This window comes from Fusarium falciforme, chromosome 2 (genome assembly GCF_026873545.1).
Source record: "Fusarium falciforme chromosome 2, complete sequence".
In the NCBI taxonomy this organism is placed as follows: Eukaryota; Fungi; Ascomycota; class Sordariomycetes; order Hypocreales; family Nectriaceae; genus Fusarium; species Fusarium falciforme.
The window spans coordinates 4,568,147-4,582,186 of record NC_070545.1 but is presented as its reverse complement, the minus strand read 5'-3'; the positions used below and the strand labels follow the sequence as shown (position 1 = coordinate 4,582,186).

Genomic DNA, 14,040 nt, shown 5'->3' with positions numbered 1-14,040 from the left:
GCTCGTCGTCCTCCCATTTTATCATGTCCCCTTCGCGACCTGCCCGCCGCTACGACTTCGAGATCGCAATCATCTGCGCGCTGCGGGTTGAGTACGACGCCGTTTCCTACATCTTCGAAGAGTTCTAGGACGAGGATACAGGCCATCTCTTGCGGAAGCAAAGGTGTTCCCCATCACTACTCCTGAGCTATTCTCAATTTGTCCATGGTATACAGTGTCACCTAGATGTATAGAATGTCGCTGAGTGCGCATCAGCACAATCTGTCTGATAAGGATTCAGAATGATTGCAGAGCAGAGACAACACTAACACGATTTTCATCCTCGGCTGGTGAAGCAAGCTCTTTGATGATCCACTCGGTCAATGTGCCGGAGATATTCCCGAACTTATCATCCGAGACCTTGTGCAGGTTAAGGTCGGGCAATGGTACTCTCGTTGGGTGTTTGTGATAGAAACATTCGATCTTTATCGGACTTCTGCGGGACTTCAGGAACTCATGGAAGTTCTCGTTGATGCTGATAAGCTTCTGAGACCGCCCCTCCAGATCGTCGGGCTTAGCTGATCCCCGCAGCACTGGTAAGGCTTCGGCAACTGTAGCCCACAAAGCGTTCACCATGCCTTCGAATGGTGTCTCGAGAAATACTAATCCGCAGGTGTTATCTATGATGTGCTTGTTGGCATCATTCAGGGACAACGCGTTTGCGCATATGAGACCGCCGAGATCGCGGGCAACAAAGATGATTGGATTATCTGCCTACACGATGTCAGCATTCCCCTCTCTCTATGCTTCTACACCCTTTCGGCTAGCCTTACTGTTTTGGCATCGCGAAGATCAGCGAGATCCTGTAGGAGTGCTTTGGAGTGGACATCAATCGTCCTCTCGTCGTGTTCCAGGTCGGGGTAGAAATCGGTGAAGCTCCAACTGTACCCCAATGGCAACACCCGGGCAATCTTGACCGTCTTCGACAGCAGTTCCGCGGGCCATGTTGATGTGTAGGTGCCGTTGTCATGAGAGCAGTACAAGAAGACAACACTGCGATTGTCTATTAGTGAGAAGAATCAACTTACAAGTGAATGCAGAGCTATGTTTTGACGTACTCTACCCTCGCATCAGGCAGGTAGCCGTCGTGGTCAACGCCAGACATGTTTGAAGATACAATTTAAGACAGGAATCTTATAGCAGTTTTTTGGTTCCAGGCAACTCGAGTAAAATGAATGTTCTCTCAGATCATGAGGGCCGGCTGGGCTTGAGGACTTCTTGCCTTGTAAAATCAAGTCGAAGGGAGCAAGGACAGGAGTGTGCAGTTTCGGTATATATAATATACAAAACCATCAGCTCAGTCATGAGGCAGAAAGCATCTGTGTACGCAGGAGCTCGGTCCTTGAAGTCTTCTGCAGGGAAATTTACTATCCATATGTATCTCAGAACTCAATCTCTAGCATAAGTTTAGTCCCAATGTGGTTGAAAGGGAGTCTGCCTCCATGCCCTTACAATCGTCCGCAGGTAGTTCCCAGACAACGCCAGCGCCACAGCACTTATAATGTGGGATGGCAAACGACGCAATACTATGTAGTCACGCGAAATGCTCAAAATTTCCCTCATTGGAAGCCAATTTTCTGCTAAATGATTTATGTTTGCTCCGGCACTCCCCGAGGCTAGCGTGGACTTGCTGTTTCCTATCGGTTATTACATTGCACTAAACATGCGCTCCGAGGGAGACAGCCAATTCTCATGCCTACTTCCAAAAGAATCGACCAGGAGGAGTGAAAGACTCGCATTTCGTGTTACATCACAGGGCCGCCACCCCGCTCTGACAATTCTCCCCACATCTAGCGCATCCTTCCTGGGCTGCCTCTCGCTCAACGCCATGTCTCTCGCCGAAATTGAGATCAGCGCGGCGCTGAGGGCCTCGTCGTATGAATGCAAAGAGATGGTCTGCATGGGGTGCGAAAGTGAGACTCGCTGCCAGGTGGGCCGATAGGTAGTTGCATGAGCCTCCGAGTGCCTAAAAGATGTGCTGAGCTAGTTGGGTGCAGGGGAATCCCTATCCCATAAGTTGGCAAAAACCTCTGCTCTATACCCCGCCCTACTTAGCGCTATAATAATAAGAGTATATAAGGGGTATACTTTATTCTCTTATTAAAGGATTTCTTTATAAAATACTATAGAAATTATTTTTATCTTAATAATAAATATATAATTAGATCCTAAGGAGTTATAAGTACTTAATACCTATAATAATAAGAGCTTTATTAAGAAAATATATAATAACTAAGTTAGCCTTAATAACCCTATATATAATCTTAATTTTTTTATTAATAAGGCTTATAGCTTTAATTTTTAATTTTTTAATATAAAATATTATAATTTTTATATTAATTAATTATCTTAAAGCTTATTTAAGTTATTTTAGCTTTTTATATTTATATTATTATTTTAAAAATAAGTTAAATATATTAATAATTAAGTTATTAAATACCTTAAAAATAAGGTTATTAATAATTAAAATATACCCCTTAAAGAATATTTATATCTCTTAGATTAAAAAGGGATTTTTATTATATAAATTTATATATAGCTTAATATATTAATTTATATAGGGATTTATAAAAAAAAGATTATTATAAGTTATTAAAAAGCCCTTAGGCTAAGAAATTAATACTTTTTTTATTTAATTATAAAATTTATATCTTTATAGAGGTTTTAATTTATTTATTAATATTTATATATTTTTAATTATATAAAAATTAATAAAGCTAATAATATTAATTTATTTAAGGTTTTTTAAGGTATTAAAAAATAATCTAAGTATATATAAAAGATATTAATAATATTTTTTTATTTAGGCTTTTATTTTATTATAAATAAAGATATAATATATTATATTAATTAATTTAATAATATAATATTTATTAAAAAAAAGCTTATTTCTTAAGGCTTTAAAATTTAAATTATAATTTAAGTTAGTTTTTTTATTTATTAATTATAATATTTTAAGGACTTATAATATAATATAATAAATATTATAAAAAAAAAATTAAAAATATAAAATAAAAAAAATAAAAAAAAAAAAAAGAAATTAATAATAAGCTTATTTTTTTAAATAATATATAAGGTATTATTATTACTTTATATAATATATTATTACTTATAATATATTATATCTTTTTTAATAATTTTTTCTTATTTATAAATCTCTTTTATTACCTCTATATATATAGCTATAGCGCTATAAATATAATATATATTAATAATAATATTTATATTAATCTTAAAAAAAATAAAAAATATAATAAAAATAAAATTTATAATTATATATTTAATAAAATTAGAATTATCTTTATAATAAATAATAAAATATAAGCTTTTAATAAGATTATATATAAATCTCTTATTAATTTATTTCTTATTTAGGTTAATTAAATTACTTAGAAAAATAATACCTTTATATTTTTTATAATAAATATATTTAAAGGTAATAAATATAATTAATATAAGAGAAAAAAGCTATTTATAAATTACTTATAAGCCTAATTAATATAATATTTTTTTAATAATAAAATAAAAAAATTATCTTAATCTTAATAATAATAATTACTTATAATAATAAAATAAATTATATTAATTAAGGTAATTAATTAAGGTTATATATATCTTATAATTATTATTTTTATTAAGGCCCTTAATAAGCTCTTATATAAACCTTTTTCCTTAATATTATTTTTATTAATACCTATTTATTATAACTTTATATACCTTAAATAAATTAATAATAATATAAGAATTAAATATAATAATAAAAATATATTTTTAATGCCTTATTTAATACTTATTATTATAATAGCTAAGTAAAAAAATATTACTAGATTAATAATAAGCTTAACTAAGAAAACCTTAAAAAATACTATAATTATAATATTTATTTAATTAATTATATTAATTAGAAAATAAAATTAAATTACCTTACTTATAAAGGCTATTAGCTTAATAAGGTTAGGCTAAGAAATAAAAAAATAAGGCTATTTAAATAAGTTAATAGTAATTATAGAAAAAGAGGGGGGTAAACTATATATAGCTATAAGATTTATAAGGTTATAATTTATAATAACTAAGATTACTAAGACTTCTATTATAGCCTAATTTATTAGGAAAGGGAAGTATTTTTTATTTTTTGCATTTTAATTAGATTAACCCCCTAGTCGTGACCCTGCCGGAGGTTTTTGCTAACTTATGGGATACTCTGCTATCCAGCATTTCGTGCCGGTCGCTGAATGCCGAGTGTAGCCAACCCGCTCTATCATCCTGGATCTACATATTCCTCGGGAAATCACGTCCACTCCAGTCTTGCGCCCCGGTTGATCGCTCACGCCGATCACTGGCCGTGGCCTATGCGTTGATTCCTTTCCAATTAAAAGGCGGCGGCTGTATGCAGGAGATAATAATCTTATCCAGTAAGGAAACACAAGCAACAAGCGGGCACGGTATGGGCTCAAGGAGACAAGGACACAATTTGAGAAATGTATGGATATATTAGTGACTGGTGCCCTTTCGGCTTAAGCCGCCGGGCATAATGAGTAAATAAATAAATATATAAATATTATCCATCGATTTCGGCATAGCTCCCCACCAAGACGCTGCACCTCGTCCGCCATGCGGAGCTGTCTGATTCTGTACGGGTCAATTTTACCGGACAGAGGAGGGCCAAATGTGGACTGCCGATATTGCTATCACCTCGCCAATGCAGATAGATGCGTTGGTGCTAGTGCTGCCAAAAACAAGCCATGTGGGCACGGGAGGTGCCGCGGAGAAGCAGACTATCTGGCCGAGGGTGAGGGAAGCCATGTCCCCCTTAAGTTAAGCTTGGCCGTAAGCTGCTCTGGACGGCTAGGGAGACTGCAGCTCGGCGTCCGACAGAGTGTGTGTATCAAGTGGTTGCATCGCTGTCAATTCGAACAGGCCACCACTTATACGTCTGTTAGTGCGCGGTAAATGCCGGTTCCATCCCGACTAGAGAACGCCGGTCCAATTCTGTATTTGCTGTCCAAGGTTGGAAGACGATACGGTGCCAATACGATACTGCTTATGGCGGTACAGCGCTCGCACTGGTGTTGTACATAGCGAGCGAGTGCGGGTTCGCGTGGTCCCTAAGGTATTTCCAAAGTAAATACGGCAAGCATCACCAGCGCTCCGGGATCGAGCCGGTGGAGCTAAGATAAAGGGTTAAGCAAGAAATTGAGTTGTGCCAGGCACTCTTCTGCCCTTGTATGATGGGCGGCCAATGAATGTGGTGTGGATAGACCCGAGGGAGAACGCCGACGGAAATGGATGTGGAGCTGTGCAAGATGGCAATGCCAAACGCCACTAGGGGCATGATGCAGTGGACGGTAACGCTCATTGCTCTCACCTTGCTTGACAATGCGGGACAGGCCTGCTTGAATGCCAACTTCTCCAAGCGTTCAGCATCCTATCCCCAGCAGCTAAAGCCTTAGTCTGCCAACTTGAGGCTGTCTGGTGTGAGTATAATTAAGTACGAATGGTTAGTATGTTCCTTAATTTCGTTAGCATCGAGCCTTCTTGTGTCCATCGCAACTTTGATCGCCGCTAGTACCGCCTGGAAGTTCGGTGTCCCACTTCGTGCATTGGAAAGAGGAAATGTCCCATCGTCTATGCCCTAGGCGGGCTACCGTGCGTAAATTGAAGCCAGCTGGCTGCTTTAGTACGTAATAAAGGCGGCCGGCCAATACCATGCAAGTCGAAGTATGGATTGAGAGGCGGATAGCTGATCCAAAGTCGTGGGAGCCTTGGATAGAGGGGGCAACACGCACGGACCTCCAGTCTTTGAGGGAGGCACCCTTTGACCTGTAATCTGGAATCTTCAGGCGCGACAGAGGGTTGATCGCAACCGGCAATTGTGCGGGGAGAGGCGAAGTGGCCGGCAGTATGGGTACCGTAGTACAGTGGGTGAGAAAAAGTTCCGACAATTTTCCGAATTTCCCCGCTCACGCGTCGCGATCACGAAAACCCTTACCATTTTCTTTCACTCATCACACCTCCAATATAGCTCTAATTCACACTAAACCAAATCATAGTCCTCATAAAAAGACAAAGATTATATAGATATATAATTTAGGCATATCGCCAAAGGAAATCATAGCTAAAGAAAGACTTTCTAAGCATATAATCTTTAATATTATATAATATTACTAGAGCTAAGAAAGTACTAAAAATAAACTATACTCTAGCTAGCTAGTAATTATACTAGAGAGAAATAAAATATATATTCTTAGAATTATTAATCTTAACCCTTTCGCCTTATTTAATAAAATCATAAATAAATATAGCCTATGCTATTATAAGATAACTTTAATAAAATAATTAAAGAAGTAAGGTATATAATACTACTATGCACTTTAATAGCTACTTATTAGTCTAGATATAGCCTAAAAGCGCCTTAATTTTATATAGAGATATATTAATAAAGATACTTCCTTTTAATATACTTAGATTTTCTCTAATAAGTTATTAATCTAGTATAATAATAATAAAAAAATAAAATAAATATTTTATAAATATATAAGTCTTATTATTTTTCTAAAAAACTATAATTTGAACCGTAATAAAAGAGAATAATTAAACCCTAAGAATATATAAAAAAAAAGAAAGCTAATAAGATATAAAAAGTAATTTTTTATTATCTTTTATCTTAAAAAGATAATATAACTTATCCCACTTAATAATAATCTAGACTCTAAGCATAGTAATATTATAGCTTAAATCTTACTTAAGTATCTAAAGTAATATCTTCCTAAGATAATTAATAAAGAAATAATATTCTAATATAATAATAGTTTAACTTTTTAGGCTAAATTAATATAAAATTAGCTTAAAAAGTATACTAAAAGAAAAGGCTTTTCCCTCTTAGATTAGCCTCTTTATTCCCCTACTCTTAACCCTATTAAAAACCTATAGGCAATCTTAAAAAAAGAAATCTATAATTAATACCTAGAATTAAATAACTTACTAAAGAGTTAGAAAGCTTTATAGCGCTTAGTTAATATTACGTGCGAGGTTTAGCGAGATATTGAAGAAGAGGTATTTAAAAACCTAATAAACTCGATGCCACTGCGTATATAGGCAGTTATTAATAATAAGGGCTAATATATTAAATATTAATATATATTATAAGAAATTATATTCTTTAGGCTTTAAATTGATATAGCTTATAACTTTATATAACTTTAATTAAAGACGTAATAACTAGTCAAAGGTAGTGGTTATATTTATGACGGTTCGGGAAAACCCGGTGGGTGTCGGAACTAAATCTCGGGTCTATGGTGGTACCAGGATCCCAGACTTACCGCCTTTGGAGACTTCAATTGGGAAGAGCTATGCACGGCAGTGGCGATCGACATGAACCCCCTTCCCCCGAGTTCGTCCCGTCTCAAGGCACCTGGTGAATGCCGGACCAATTGAGTGCTGCTGCCACACACCGCTACTCTCTTGGTCCGGGAGACCGACAACAAGGTACCGCCCAGCCACTAGAGCATTTGCATGACCGTTGTCAGGGAGCAAATGAGGGTCCACGTAGCCTATTGGGCATGCCTCACCATACGAATAGCGGGCATCGTACTGGGATTGTCAAGCCACGACGCACTTCATATTCCTGTTCAGTCGGGCATGCGTGGAGTAGTGAAATTCGACCATGCAAAGACAATAAATGCTGTCTTGGATGGTGTTGCTAAGGAACATATTCTTTCCGTCTCTGCTAACAATCCAGAAGGTGTGTGCCCGTTCGGTCAGCTGCTGGAAGTGTCCCATCCGGAGGACCTGGTCCAATACATAAGCTGTGTCAGATTGCTGCATATCTACAAGATAAACTCTCTGACCAAAACAAAAAAAAGCCAAGCCGTAGACGCCACCAATATGTACTTTATTAGACTAGTTTCCCACCGATTTAGCCTTGAGTGGCGGCGGATTGGGTTTGTCCAAACAACTGGGGTAATGTGATTAATCAGACGGGCGAATGGCTGCCGTACAGGCACCCCTTCGTCAGGTCAGGAGAATGAGACGTGATCCAAAATCCTGATTGTACGTTAAGGATGGCCCTTCCTGTAGAATTTCCACTTAAACTTCTCTTGGAGCAGCAGAATGCATGATGGATGAATTATTGCCGGCGAATGGAACGCAGATTGTATGTTATTCGTCTCCTTAGAGCGACTCACTAGAATTAGAGCACCATTGCAGCCCCTCTGCAACCCCGCTACCACCCTGCCGCCCTCGAAACCAAAGCTGATACTTTCGCAGGTCGCAGACGAAGACGCCGACTCTGCCCTGGAAATGGTAGGTTCGCAGCTGTGGAACCACCGATTGTAATGCGAAGGACCGACTAACTCGTTCATAGCCACTGAGCGAGTCTCTGGCATCGCTGAGATCAAGCATCTTTGCATATCAGGAGGAGAACGGCCGGACATATCATGCCATGAGTGCAGGCAGTGAGAATCCCCGCCGTCGGGATCCATCCCCATATCACCCTTTTGCTGACGGATATGCAACAGAATATTTCATGCCGAATGATGAGGTAATTACACATTTTACACATTCCGTGGGACGTCGAACTTCTTAGAACTTCAAGATAACCATCTACTTCCCTAGAGGGAGATAGAAAGATTAGGTTCGAACCACAGAATCTCCCGGCCGGCCAGCCGACAGCAAGGAGGCACTGACAGCAACCCAGACTTGCAGCATCATGCCATGACCCTGACCATCGAGGGCAGACATTGCCTGTGTCCCAAAAATGATGGTGCCGCCAGAGTTCTCGACCTTGGTACGGGCACCGGTATCTGGGCGATAGAGTACGGTGTGTTCCCAAGCTGATATATTTTTCGATATTACCTAGTTTATTGCTAACTCAACCTCAAGCCGACGCTCATCCTGAGGCGGAGGTCTGCTTTCTTTCACTATGTTCGACTTCCCTCTGCTGATGAATAAGCTAGGTAATCGGTGTTGATCTCAACCCGGGGCAACCAACCTTGTAAGCTTATTGTCCTTTCATAGCCATAGATATTGTTACTGACCAGCTCGTAGCGTACCACCAAATTGTTCTTTCGAGGTATTGAGAGGAAGCGAACGATCATTTGAGAGCCAAGATGCTAACTTCTTATAACAAGATAGACGATCTCGAGAAGGAGTGGACGTGGTCTAAGACGTTCGACTTTATCTTTTGCCGGATGACAATGGGGAGTTTCGCTGATAATTTCAACATCGTGGAGAATGCCTTCAAGTCCGCCTTGGCCCTATCCCTGGTGTCTTTCCGTGTCCAATGACTGACAACAGACTCAATCTAGCCAACTCCAACCCGGTGGCTACTTCGAAGCCCAGGACATTGGCCACTTACGTTGTGATGACGGCACTCTCTCCGAAACCTCCGACCTATTGAGGTGGATGGCTCTTATACAGGAGGGCCTGGAGAAATTGGGGCGGTCTACTACCGCTGCGGAAGAGCGCAAGTCGACTATGGAAGCCGTGGGCTTCGAAGGCGTAGTTGAGACAGTGTATAAGTGGCCAACGAATCAATGGCCGCGCGACAAGAAGTATAAAGACCTAGGTAAGTGGAGCCTGATTAATACTGACTATGCGCTGGAGGCGGCGGCACTGGCGCCCCTAACGCGCGGACTGGGCTGGTCGAGGGAGGAGGTGCTGGCGCTGGTGGCTAAGGCGAGGAAAGCACTGAGAGATACGACTGTGCATGCTTATTGGCCAGTGTGAGTCGCGTGCTCCTGAAGCAGAGAGTCGCTAATAGATGCAGATATGTAGTTTATGGCCGCAAGCCGGTCCGGTCATCGGATCCGACGGCCGTGTCACCGTCGACATCTCTATCAGCGGAGGGATGAGCTGACGGAACTGGGTTATTGCCTGAGGCATGATTGTGATAATCGGTGTGGAGCAGCGCTCATCATATATCAGTCAAATCACCCTTTGGGTCAAGATTGATACGTTGTAGTTGCCCACATGGCCAGTTGTATAGCTGTTGAGGTCTCCTGCCGCTCTTCTGTACTGATCGCCATCTTCGTCCTAGCACTCGTCGAAGATGAATGAAACCCAGATTTCAGTGAACCATGTATAGCCTCGACCTAGAACGTAATCAAGACTAGGCACACATACTTTGGGAGTGACTCCAAATAGGATCTTTTATGTTCTATATGCCCCATTAATAATACAAGTAGGGTTTAGGTTAGGAGAGTTATAGAGGTCTTTATTAAATTTAAGTAATAGCTAGAGTATAATACAAATCTATTAAATATTAACTATAATAAAAAATAAAATTAAAATAATACGTAGTAGTAAAAAGAATTATAATAAATCTACTAATATATATAACTATTATTTATTATATATAATATATATTATACTTTCTTTAATATTTTTTATAGTTAAATGTGTTATAAGTTAAATTATATTAAAACATTATTTATAAAATAATACTATACTTTAATTAATAAGTTATAGTAATAGCTAAATAGAAATATAAATAAGTATATATAATTTTTATATTAATCTCTTTAAGTAAATATAATAAAATAAAATATATATATTATATTTTATTTTATATCTCAACCTAAGAAAAAATATAAAGCTATATATTATAGTTAAGGTTAAAATTAAAGCTATTTCTTAAAGATATTAATATTACTTATATCTTAGCCATAAGTAATAGCTTTTATACTTAGCCTTTCTACTAAGATTATAAAACAAATACTTAGAGATCTCTAATTATAGGATTTCTTTTCTTTTTAGTAAATATATATAAAACTATATATTAAAGTAATACCTTAATTTACCTATTATTAATTTTAAATATATTATATTATATTAAAAAAGTAAAGCTTAAATACTCTTAGTAAGATCTTAAAATATTTAACTCTAAATCTTTGTATTATAATATTAAATATATATATATATATATATATATATTATTGTTTTTTATTAAAAGAATTATTAAAAATTAAATATTCTTATAATACATTTTAGTTATTATGAATATTACTATTAAAATTATTATTATTTATATATTTATATAAGCTAAGGTATATATATTATATATTTAATTAGATAAATTGAAATAATTAAACTTGATATATATAATAAGCATATATCGCAGGCAAGTATGCATCGTACTTATATTTTTACTATAAAAGAAAATATTAAAAGAATTCTTTAAAATTTAATTTAAGCTTTTATAGACTAAAACTAGAGAGTTAGACTTCTTATTAAATATAAAAGCTATAATATTTTTCTTAGATTTTTAAAAAATAATTACTAAGCTAATATAGAAAAAACCTATTTATATTATATAAATTACTATTTATATATAAAGAGTAGTTTTTAAAAATCTAAAAAAAATACTATATAGTTTTATTTTTAGTTAAATAGCTAAAAATACTTTATTTAGGTTTTTAATTATTTTATACCTAGTTTTAAAACTTAAAGGTTTTATTATTTTTGCCTATATAGTATAGTATAATATATACTTGCCTATAATATATGCTTATTATATATATTATAGATTTTTATTTATTATTAAGTCTAATATTAAGCCTTAATATTAATTCTTTTTAAGTCTATAAGATTTTAATATTAACTCTAAGAATTAACTTTTTAAAACTTATAATATTAATAATCTTATTTCTTAATATAATTATATTTATAGCTATATAGCTAGATTTTAATTAATTATAAGACTTTTTTAGTTTTTTTATTTAATATTATAAAAAGTCTTAATATTTATTATAAATAATATATAATATATATAATAAGTATATATTATAAGTAAGTATATATTATATTATACTATATAGGTAAAAATAATAAAACCTTTAAGTTTTAAAACTAAGTATAAAATAATTAAAAACCTAAATAAAGTATTTTTAGCTATTTAATTAAAAATAAAACTATATAGTATTTTTTTTAGATTTTTAAAAACTACTTTTTATATATAAATAGTAATTTATATAGTATAAATAGGTTTTTTTTATATTAGCTTAGTAATTATTTTTTAAAAATCTAAGAAAAATATTATAGGTTTTATATTTAATAAGAAATCTAACTCTCTAATTTTAGTCTATAAAAGCTTAAATTAAATTTTAAAGAATTCTTTTAATATTTTCTTTTATAGTAAAAATATAAGTGCGATATATACTTGCCTGCGATATATACTTATTATATATATTATATATTATAAATATAATAATAAAGATATAATAAATATAATAATAAAAATATAATAAATATAATAATAAAAATATAATAAATTAATTAATAAACTAAAATTACTTATTATATAGTTTATTAGATATTTTAATTATTACTTAATAAGTCTTTATATTATAATTAAGCTTATTATAAATATTATAATATTAAATATTTAATTATATTAATATCTTTTAATTATTATTTATTAATAATTTAGCTATTACTTATATCTTAATATTTATTTAATTAATTATTTATTTTTTTTCTTTTATTATTATAAACCTTTTTTTTTTTTAGCTAAGTCTTTTTTATTATTTAGCGCTAATTAAATCTATTATTTATTTCTTAAAGGTTTTTATTCTTTATAATTAATAAAATAACTTAATATATAATTAATCTTTTTCTTTTTCTTAAGAGACCTTAGGGCTTTAAAAATTAACTCTAAGAAGCTATTTTAATGCCTTTTAATTAATTTTTTAAGGTATTTAGACTAAGATTTAGCCTTAAATATAATCCTTAGGGTCTTTAAGACCTAAGAGATTAAAGAATTAGTTCCCTCTTTAATAAGTATTAAAATCTATAGCTATATATTAAGCTTTAAAATTATAATTTCTAGGCTAAAGGAAATAAAATTAGCTTTTTAAAAGCCTTCTTAATATTTCTTTTTATTATAATAACCTTTTATATAAAATAAAATGCTAAAAAGAATTTAATTTTTAAAATATAAATTATAAAATATTTAATTACATATTTTATTTCTTAATTATAAGTCTTTTTTAATAATTTAAAAAACTTAATATTAAGAGATTAAAATAAATAAAGAAAATAAAGTAATATATAAAGCTAAATAAAAATTATTTTATAATATTTTTTTAATTAAATTAATTAATTATATATTAATTAATTATATATTAATTAAAATAATTTAATTATTTAAGGCTAATTTTATTATTAATTAAAGTATTTTAAGTTATTATAATTATTTAATTACCTAAGAAATTACTTTTTTAATATTAATTAATAAAATAATATTAATTTATATTAATAATAAATTATTAAATTACTTAGTTTTTTATATTAATTACTTAAATAACTATAATTTACTTTTAATTTCTAAATTATATTAATTTTAGTTTTAAATATGTTTTAAAGCCTATAATAATTAATTTATTTATAATTATATTTATAAAAAAGCCTATTTTTTTAAAATTATAAATATAATTTAATTAGATATTATATTTTATAATTATATTTATTATAAATTTAAATAAATTATATATAATATTTAAATCTTTATATTTAGCTTTTTAGTAATTATATTTATAAAAAAAATATATCTTAAGCTTTAAGTATTACTTTATAAAGTTTAAAGCCTAATATATATTAATTAATAATATATTATAATTAATAAGTAATTAATTAGTTATTTTTTTAATACTATAAACCTAAGGGAGGAATCTTAATATATCTAGGGTAAAAATAAAATAAATAAAAATCTATTCCTCTTGATTAAATAAGTAATATAATTTATTAAACATATTATATTAAGATTAGATACCTTATTATTAGCGCTATAGCCTTATCTAATTTATATTATATATCTCTATATCGCATTAGAGGCTTAATTTTTAGTTAGTTTTAAGGCCCTAAAGTAGAAAGAATAATCTAGCTTTATTATTTAATTTAGATATAATAAGTTATTAAGAATTAATTAATTAAATAAAGATAATATAAGTTAAGGGATTTATATTATACTTAGTTAATTATTATAATATTTATTATATATATATA

At 32.2% G+C, this 14,040-nt stretch overlaps 1 protein-coding gene across 1 annotated transcript; it reads left to right on the top strand.

The window, feature by feature from the left end:
- Positions 1-8,155: 8,155 nt before the first annotated feature.
- NCS54_00331400 (Methyltransferase domain containing protein) lies at positions 8,156-9,890 on the top strand (the record flags this gene model as incomplete). The annotated part of the gene is made up of 10 exons (XM_053148893.1): positions 8,156-8,191; positions 8,305-8,340; positions 8,402-8,492; positions 8,735-8,857; positions 8,920-8,942; positions 8,994-9,031; positions 9,085-9,109; positions 9,168-9,280; positions 9,345-9,761; positions 9,806-9,890. The coding sequence occupies 10 exons, from the start codon at positions 8,156-8,158 to the stop codon at positions 9,888-9,890; spliced, it is 987 nt and encodes a 328-aa protein (XP_053004868.1).
- Between the last annotated feature and the right edge of the window lie 4,150 nt (positions 9,891-14,040).